Consider the following 10,165-nt stretch of genomic DNA (forward strand, 5'->3'; position numbering starts at 1 on the left):
TACCTTTCCTACTCTCCTGAGATTCCGTGGTCTATTATTTTAATCTTTCCTTTGCATCTGTCCCCAATAGACTTGACTCTCTCTATCACTGTCATCAAGCCAAACTACAACATTTTTTAATTTTTCTTTTTTTTGGTACACAAATGGAGCACGACTTTTCATTTCTCTGGTTATATACGATACAGTCACACCATTCATGCATTAATAATACATGTACATAGAGTAATAATGTCTGTCTCATTACTCCATCTTTCTCATCCCTATGGCCTACTCCTCTCTGCCTAATCCAAAGTTTCTCCATTCTTCCCTTGTCACCCACCCATTATGGATCAGCATCCACATATCAGAGAAAACATTTGGCCTTTGTTTTTTGGGGATTTGCTTATTTCACTTAGCATGATATTCTCCAACTCCATCCATTTACCTGAAAATGCCACAATTTCATTCTTCTTTAGGGTTGAATAATATTCTATTGTGTATATATACTATTTATCTATTTATCTATTGAAGGGCATCTAGGTCGGTTCCACAGTTTAGCTGTCGTGAATTGAGCTCCTATAGACATTGACGTGGTTTCATCATTATAGTGTGCTGATTTCTAAGTCCTTTGGGTATAGACCAAGGAGTGGGATAGTTGGGTCAAATGGTGGTTCCATTCCAAGTTTTCTGAGGTATCTCCATACTGCTTTCCAGAGTGGTTGCACCAATTTGTGGTCCCACCAGCAATGTATGAGTGTACCTTTTTCCCCACATTCTCGCCAGCACTTATTGTTGTTTGTACTCTTAATAGCTGCCATTCTGACTGGAGTGAGATGAAATCTTAGTTTTGATTTGCATTTCTTTAATTGCTAGAGATGATGAACATTTTGTCATATATTAGTTGGTCTATTATATATCTTCTTCTGTGAAGTGTCTGCCCAGTTCCTTAGCCCATTGATTGACTGGATTGTGTGTGTGTGTGGTGTGTGTGTGTGTGTGTGTGTGTGTGAAGTTTTGGGGGTTCTTTATACATCCTGGAGATTAGTGCTCTATCTGATGTGCATGTGGTAAAGATTGTTTCCCATTCTATAGGCTGTCTCTTCACGCTATTGATTGGTCAAACTACAATACAACCATCAACTACAGCAGAGTTGTTGATTGTTTCTGAGAAAAATATACATCTGGGATGACAGGGGTATCTGAATTCATGGCCACAGACTTCAGAAAAAAAGGCACTCAACAACACTGACACTGCCTCAAGCCATTTTCTTCCCCACTGTCCATAATGAATAGTATAAACCCCCTCTTTTGCTCCTCAACACACCACAGACCCCACCCTCCACTTTCCCCTATCTGTCTGCACATGACCTTCATAGGGAATGAAAGGAATCAGACAGGAGCCCCGCCTGCCCGTGGTCTAGTGGCTAACCCATAAATCTACCTACGCCCGACCCCATTCTGCTCCCTTTTCCCTCTCACACTATGGGAGTACTTTTGTGCTTCTCTCAAAAGCAAATCCTTCCTTTTCCGCCTTCTTAAACCCTCACTCCTCCATTCATTCCCTCTCTTCTGTGTGTTCAGTCTTCTTCTTTTGACACAATTCTTCCCTTCACAAGAGGAGTGTGGTGCCGCCGCTGCACACGTCATGAATAAGGAAGCAGGCACCCCACCACACATCCTCCCTGAGAGCACTCATTTCCCCCTGCTTTCCTGCACTGCAAAACTCCAACTCCCTCACCGCCATCCCTCTCTAAACCCACCCCACCTGGGCATTCCATCTCCCCCTCTTCAGTGCTTTTGCCAATGTCACCAAATGATGTCCAGGTTGCCAAAGTCAGTGCACAATTCTGTCCTCACTTCACTCAAACTCTGAGCGGTGGCATCCAACACAGTTGGTCTCACCTCCTGTTTGAAAAACACTCACCTTCTGGCTTCTTTGATGACCTTCCCTTCCATCGCGGGTCCCTTGGTCTCTTTGATCAACTTCTACACTCAACCTCTGAGAGTCGAAGGGCTTCTGGAGTGCTTCTAGCCTCTCCCCTTCTCTGCCTGTTGATCTTGTCCCCTGGAGCTAGGGTCTTATCCCGTCCCATGGCTTTATCCCCCCTACACGTAAATGACTCCAGGATCCGTAGTTCCATTCCTACCACTTGCCCAGACTCCTGATACATACATCCAACTGCTTTCAAGGACCCTTTATTGACCATTACACACACGCGTACACACGTACACACACACACATGGCTTTTCCTCCCCAGGCTCCCCCATATCGATAAATGGCACCCCCACCAGCCCCAAGTCCCCCCGACCCTCACCCTCCCTGTCCACTCATCAGTGACTCCTGTCTCCGAGTGTGGCCACGATTCTCTAGTGTTTCCTGGCCTCCACCACCTGCACCTCCACCCTTCGCAACCTTTCCCTCCTCTTGGCCACGGAGGGGCCTGCCCTTTCTGCCTCTCCCCTCCGTTCTCCATACAGCAAAACACAAAGAGAGTGTTTTCATTTGACTTTTTAATACCTTTCCCACTGCCTCTGGAGTGAAATCCAAACTTCCTTCTGCATCCTCAACAGGCTGAAATATCTGTCTCCCTCTGGTTTTCCAGGGTCTTTTCAACATGGTCCCTCTTGCTCACTGTGCTCCAGCAAATCTGTCTCCCAATTTCCCACATCAGGACCTTTATCCTTATTCTATTGCCCTAAAATTCTCTTCTCCCAGCTCTGTAAGTTGGTTATTAGCCTCCTCTTGGTTTCTTTTGTTTGTTGTCTTGCTTTTTGGTGCTGGGGATCAAACGTAGGGCCTCACATACGCTAGGCAAGGGCTCTGACACTGAGCTGGAGGCCCAAGTGGGAAGGCCCATAGCTCAAGTGTCACCTCCCTAGAGATGGCTTCCTTGACCAGTCATAGCCTATCAAACACAGAATCTCCCGGTTCCTAGTTCTTGCAAATATGTACCAAGGATTTTAATTCCTTCTAACCCGATGAAGTGGTCCCTTTTATTCACATTATCAGTCCAGTCTTAAAACAAGAAAACTGAGTCTTCCCAGTGTGGTGGCACAAACCTTGAATCCCAAAGACTCCAGAGGCAGGAGGATCGCAAGTTCAAAGTCAGGCTCAGCAACTTAGCAAGGCCCTAAGCAACTTAGTGAGAACCTGTCTCTAAATAAAATATAAAAACAGGCTGCGGTGGTGGCTCCGTGGTTAAGCACCCTTGGATTCAATCCTCAGTTCAAAAACAACAAAACAAAATCTGAGTCCAAAGAAAAAAATGACTATCACAGGCCAAACAGAAAGACAGGAGATGGTCTCAGTCTGGAACCCCTCACAGCCCACTCCAGGGGCCTCTTCACCCCGCCTTTCACATCACCTGCATGTTGCTTTTCAACACTTTTAATAGTATGGATATCATCTTGTTCAGTTATTTCTGCAATGTCAGCCTCCTCATTAGAATGTAAGCAACGTTGAGGTCAGAGACCATCACTGGATCCCCAGGGTCTCCCACATGGTAGGCACTTGACAAATAGTTGGTGCCTAAATGAATAACTAAATCAAGAGCAGGGTTTGGATCAGAAACTTAAAATGCTTACGTCGATGGCTGCCCTGATTGTCGCACCTACCACGGTCCACATCTGTGTGACCACTAACGATGGAGCAGATCATTCTCGTGTCGAGGGGTTGAATAATGTTACCTGTGCTGTGTCTATTTTTCAGAGCAAGTTTACTATGCGGGTCCTGTTGATAATTCTAGTTTTGATGTTCCTGAGGTAAGTCTGAGTTTTCTGTCTTACGTTGTTACTTGATTATTGTATTGAACATTTCGTGAAGATGGAGACAGAAGTAGAAGAAGAGGGGGGAGAAAGGAGGAGGAGGAGGAGGAAAAGCAAGGAATTAAACAGTTTGAGACTTTTCCATAGGCCATCACTAAGAAAACCCTTTCTCAATAAAGCTGTTACTCTATAGTGGACACTTAGAAGTGTTCAATGCATGGCTTTGCCCTTTTGGATGTTCATTTGATGTGTCATTGAAACTTTAGGGATTTTCCAGGCACAAACCCCACTGAGAAGGATGCTGGAGTCTTGTGCACAGGATTGCCAAGGTCTATGGGGCTCCATATGGCTACACTGATTGGGGTGTGGGGGAGGCACCATGCACAGGCTGGCAGTTCAGAGAAAGGAAGATGCATAAAACCACAAAGGCTTAAATGTCCCCCTTATAACTATTATCCATGGGCTGTGTCTTAGTTCATTTTCTGTTGCTATAACTGAATGCCACAGACTGGGTAATTCATAAAGACTAAAGGTTTATTCCGACCATGGAGACTGAGAGGTCTCTAAGAAGAGGCTGCATCTGGTAAGGTCCTTCTTGCTGGTGGGGACTCTCTGCAGGGTCCCAGCGTAGCCCAGAGCATCACATACTACACAGAAAAGACAGAGATAAACTGCTTTTTATAACAGACCCACTCTACAGACTACCCATCCATCCATTAAGAATGGATTAATCCATTTATGAGGGTATACCCCTCACAAGCTAATCATGTCTTGGTCCCACCTGATCTCACCTGTTTACTGGGGATTAAATTCAACCCAGGTTTCGGTGGGAACATTCGAACCATACATAGCAGGCTAACTAAATAAAGTGCTCATGTCCTGGACCTTCAGTGGCAAGACTCACAACTAACACTAGAATTTTATATTTATTCCATAAAAGTTAAAACTCTGAATAAAATGATTTATGAAATGTCTGAATTCGAGCCGCTCTGGCATAAGCAATATATTTTCAATATGCTACTCCTTCAAGAATCTTATGGAAGAGCACAAAAACAATTGTGGAAATGTAATCATTTAATTTCTTTGTTTTGTTTTGAACTTCATTTTACCAGCCATCCCAAACCTGAAAGAGCCACAAGAGACGAGACTCATCCATAAGGAATCTCCTCCACTTAGCTTCATTTCTGGGTTTGCTTCCTTTCTGCCCAGCCTCTGGGTTTCTGTCCCACAGCAGCATCTGGAGAGGCCATCTTGGGTTCCTACTGCTCTTGTTCTCACAGCTGGGGTGGAAACCCCAGCTTTCTCTCCTGGAATCTGCAGAGTTTCCTCCTCAGGTCTTTCAGTATAATTTAGAAATTTTTCAAGAAAGGAAAACTCACCCTCTCTTCACTTCTAGGATCCAGGGCCCAAAATCTTCCAGATAGCTTTTTTTTTCTCTCCTTAAATCTTTGCTATTTGAATTTTTTTGGTCTCATTTTCCTTCTGATACCCCACAGGAAACCGGCATAAAAGTTGCTAACCATTGATTTTCATTTTGCATAATTGGCTTTTTCTTTAACTAGCTGCCCTTAGCAATCGCTGTGAAATAGAAAAGGACTTTTTAAAGTCATAGAACCCTTCTGAAAGAAAACTCACCAGAGATGTAAAAAGCTTTTCAGGTGTTCCTTGATTTACAAGGGGGCTATATCCTGGTAAACCTACTGTAAGTTGAAAATAACATTAAATCAAAAATGCAAGTAATGCACCTAACCTACCAAGCATCCTAGCTTAGCCACAAGTACATTGTAGACTGTTGGTTGCTATCGCTTGGGATTGTGTGGCTAATGGGAAGAAGCCTCAGTTCTCTTTTGGTGCCCAGGATCAAGAGAGGATCATACTGCATATCACTATCTTGAGAAAAGATCTAAATTCAAAATTCAAAGTATCTTTTCTACTGGATGCATATCACTCTCAAGTCATCCTAAGTCGAACCACTGTGACTCAGGGACCAAACCTATTGCAGTCATTTGCTATGCTTAGAAGAAAAGCAGTACCTTCCTTCCTTAACCCAGAGCAGTGCTAAAGGAGGCATGGCCTGATGTGAGGCCAAAGCCACGGTCAGGTCTCCTGGGCCTGGGCCTGGGCCCCCTCCCCTTCTGAGGCTCATGCCTGGGACAATGGCAGTCCCTGCTTGGTCAAAAATGCGGCTCAATATTAAGTGCCTTGGTATTACTTTTCATTTATTTTTTAGGTAGAGAAATAGACAAATACTATTTTTAGTTGACATGTAATAATTATACATATTTATAACATATACTGTGATATTTCAATGTTTGTATACAAGGTACAGTCATAAAATTGGCATGTCTATCACCTCAACATTTATCCTGTGTTGGAAACATTCCAGACCATCCCAAATAGCTTATTTTCCATCTAGCACACCCAATTATTTAGCCTAAATTGAAGTCTTGCATGCAATATTATATCTGTTTATGCCTTCTGTCTTCTTAATTAGAATTTAGAGATCCTTTGGCTTCCCAAAGCATATGGACAACAAAGTATAGGTACAGTCTGAACCATGTATTACCAAGGAAGCAAATACACATTCCTAACTCACAAATCCAGTGTCCTCCTCAAGAGCACAAAGACTGCAGCCATCTGTCCACCTGTCCCCAGATTGTCACAGTTGCCTAAAGACTATTACCAGACTATGTGTGTCTTGTAATGCATCATCTAGAGCACCTTCCTCCAAATACTCCATTTTCTTTTCGACTCATAAAGCAATAATGAAAAACTCATTTGGTTTTCAACAATTTTATAGATTGTGGGCTTACCTGCACTTGGAGAGTTAAAAAAGAAGTAGAGAATAACAATGATGATGATTATGGTGATAATGGTGGTGATGGTGGTGGTGGTGGTGGTGGTGGTGATGAAGAAACACCATCAGATAAATTTCAACTGGCCTTTACTCATAATTCATTCTCCAACTTTTACACTGCTTTGGTGAAATTCCTAACACTGCTTCTAATATCAGAGTTGCTTGACATTTGACCTGAAGAATCACAGAATCCTCAAGATGAATCACCTAATCAGTCCTCGCATCCAAAGAACCACCCAGAGCATAGCCTGCTTCTCTCAAATGCAATTTCCACCTGAGCCTTTGCTAATTGCTAGAAAGTTGCCCTCTGCTACCGAAAGCTGCCGATCTTGCAACTTCTATCCAATGGTCTGATTTATTCCTTCCCTCTGGCTTGATACAGATTAAACTCCTTCCCTCCTTTGGGTGACAGGCAGTTCAAAGATGTGCCAGGCATTTCTTACGCATCCTTCTCTCTTGACTTTTCTGTTCTGCTTGCCATTACCTCTCACCACTCTGAGTTTTCTTCTCCAGACTGGTGAGTCTACAGACATGCTACCACAGTGTGCAGAGAACAAGACAGAAGCATGTCAACCCCTGGGATATTCCCACAATTCCTCATATAGCATGGCTCTCATGGCCTCTTCTAAGTGGTGATATGCCACCTGCAAATGAAGGAAGCCCTCTCTGGAGTACTGTTGCTAGAAAGGAATCCTGAAAGATGGCACCCTTCTTCATGATGGAGCATTTTAGTTCTATGCTGTGCCCCCACAGGGATTTCCTCCATTTCAAAAATGATACTTTATCCTCCCAATTGCCCAGGCCAGAAGGCTTTAATCCATCTCTTGCCTCTCGCTCACTTGGGTTTCCTCAGCAATCACATTGGCTCTTCTTTCCAAATCTATCCCAACCCCAGCCCCTTCTCCCTATCCACCAAGTCATGCTCACCTCTCACCTGGATGACTGCAGTCTTCTCCTACCTCATCACGAGGCTTCACCCTTTCCCACTACAGCCTCTTTTCAACATGGCAGCCAGAGAAATTCTATTCACACATAAATCAAATGCAATCCCTCTTCTGGGGAAAACAGTCATAACTTGAGTCCCTTTTAGACTGGAGGCCAACATCCCCACCCTGACCTGTGAGGTCCTGAGGTTCTGGATTCCTGTGGGCTTCCACTCTCCCCTCCTCTCCTTTCTCTCCTGGCAGCCCCACTGGCTTCCTCAAACACTGAGCCATCAGCCCCAGAGCAGCATGGCGCCCCCCTGCACCTTCTTCAGGTCTTTGCCTAAAGGTCCTTCTCTTGACCACTGTCCTCAAAATTGCAAACCAGTTGAGGATACAGGGGTAAAGGTGCATTCATACTTTGTTGGTGGGACTGCATACTAGAACAACCACTTTGGAAAGCAGCATGGAGATTTCTCAAAAGAGGAGAAATGGAACTACCATATGACCCAGATATCCCACTCCTTGATATTTATCCAAAAGAACTAAAATCAGCATACTATAAGGATGCTGGCACTTCAATATTTATAGCAGCTCAATTCACAATAGCCAAGTTATGGAACCAACCTAGGTGTCCTTCAACAGATGAATGGATAAAGAAAATTTTGTATAGACACACAATAGAGTTTTACTCAGCCATAAAGAATTAAATTATAGCATTTTCTCATAAGTGGGTGGAACTGGAAGACATCATGCTAAATGAAATAAGGCAGACTCAGAAAGTCAAGGGGCAAGTGCTTTCTCTCATGTGCAGAAGCTAGAACAAAATAAAGGGGGAAAGGCAGGTTGAAAATAGAAGGGAAATCAGTGGAGTAGAGGAAGGGGACAGAGGTGGAAGGAAGTGGGATGGGATGGAATGTGGAGTGAAATTTACCAAATTCTGCTGTGTATGTATATGAATATTCCACAGTGAATTTTTAAAATTCAAAAAACAATAAATAAATACAAGGAAGACCAGTAGAGTATAGAAAGGGAAACGGGGAGGAAGGAGGGGAGAGAAACAGAAAGGACTGGGGACTGACATAGAGCAAATTATATCCATGCATGTATGATTATGTCAAAATGAAGCCTGCTATTTTGCATAATGATGATGCACTCATAAAAACATTTTGAAAACTGCAAACTAACATTATTCCCACCCTCCCCAGCTCTCCCACCCACTCCTTCCTGCCCTGTTCTCCTTAGCATCAGTATTTAGCAAGCTCTCCATGGTCCCTCATGTGTGGATCGTTCATCTCTCCCAGAAAGACAGAGCCCCACAGGGCAAGGAGTTGGTTTGTCTTCTTCTACTTCATCCCCAGTGTCTGGAACCAGGCCTTATACATAAGAGATGCTCAATAAATACAGTCCATCTGGGGGGTTTGTTCCAGGATCCCCTCAAATGCCCAAATCCACAGATGCTCAAGTCCCTTAGATAAAATGGTGTAGGATTTGCATACGACCTATGCACATCATCTGCATATTTTAAATCATCTCTAGATTACTTAGAATACCTAATACAATATTTAATATAATATAAATGTTGTATAAATAGGCAGGATGTGGTGATGCATGTCTATAAACCCAGCAATTTAGGAGGTTGAGGCAGGAGGATGCAACTTCAAACCCAGACTGAGCAACTTAAGGCCCAAGTTACTTAGTGAGATCCTGTCTCTACATAAAATATAAAAAAAAGGGCTGGGGATGTGGCTCAGTGGTAAAGTGCCCCTAGATTCAATCCCTGGTACCAATATATACATTTTTTTACATAAATAGTTTTTATACTGTATTGTTTAGGGAATAATGACCATGATAAAAGTCTGTAGCTGTTCAGTACAGATGCAACCTTTTTCAAACATTTTCAGTCTGCAGTTGGTTGAAGCTGTGGATGTTGAAACCTCAGATCAAGAAGGCTGGCTGCTGAATGATTGACTATAGTGTGTGTGCCTAATAATTCTCCCTGTATCTCTTGCAGGGAGAATACCAGGTTTTGCTGAAACTATATAATGAAAACCACTCCACAGTGGCTTGTGCCAATGTCACTGTCATTGCCTCCTGACTGTGGCCTGCAGGCAAAAGCACAGTAAGCTCATTCTCATGGGGACTCCAAGGTCCCCAGACTCAACCTGCTTTGTAAGAAGAACCAGTTGATAACAGAGAGACTCTGAAGAACTTCCTGAGCAGTGCAGCGGCTAAGTTGAGCCCCGGGATCAGATGTCCCCACACTGCACAGATGGAATGAAGCCCTGGAAATTATGTGCTTCCGGGGAGCCTCTCAGTAGTCACTAGGCAGTCTTTAGGGTCATTTCTTCCCTAATTAGTAACTCAGACTCACCTTCTTTTGAATTCCTTAAGAGCTTTTCCTCACCGTTACCCAGAATAAAGAAAACTAGCTCACAAGTCTTCAGCATGAATTTTTCAAAACATTGTAGAACAATACTGTCATTAAAAAGTCATTTTCTCCAGATACAGTCAGGTGTCACCTGCTGGCACAGCATAAGTCCCTCTAAGAAATTCAGAAGCATGATGCTCCATCTACAACTAGAGAACCTCACAAAACGCTCGTTTCCCCTTCATCCTCTGTGTCAGCCAGCTTTCCGTC

General features: G+C 43.5%; 1 protein-coding gene across 2 annotated transcripts in view; it reads left to right on the plus strand.

Moving 5' to 3' along the window:
- Positions 1 to 9,963, plus strand: part of Ly86 (lymphocyte antigen 86) — a 60,573-nt gene extending 50,610 nt beyond the window's left edge. For both annotated transcript variants that reach the window (XM_046453484.2, XM_046453486.2), the window contains 2 exons: positions 3,689 to 3,741; positions 9,539 to 9,963. In XM_046453484.2, the coding sequence (XP_046309440.1) occupies positions 3,689 to 3,716 (28 nt within the window). In that variant the 3' untranslated portion in view covers positions 3,717 to 3,741; positions 9,539 to 9,963. The remainder of the gene's footprint in view (positions 1 to 3,688; positions 3,742 to 9,538) is intronic.
- Positions 9,964 to 10,165: the final 202 nt, after the last annotated feature.

Source organism: Marmota monax, unplaced genomic scaffold, assembly GCF_021218885.2.
Source record: "Marmota monax isolate L192 unplaced genomic scaffold, Marmota_monax_Labrador192_F-V1.1 WCK01_AAM20220418_F8-fsc00029, whole genome shotgun sequence".
In the NCBI taxonomy this organism is placed as follows: domain Eukaryota; kingdom Metazoa; phylum Chordata; class Mammalia; order Rodentia; family Sciuridae; genus Marmota; species Marmota monax.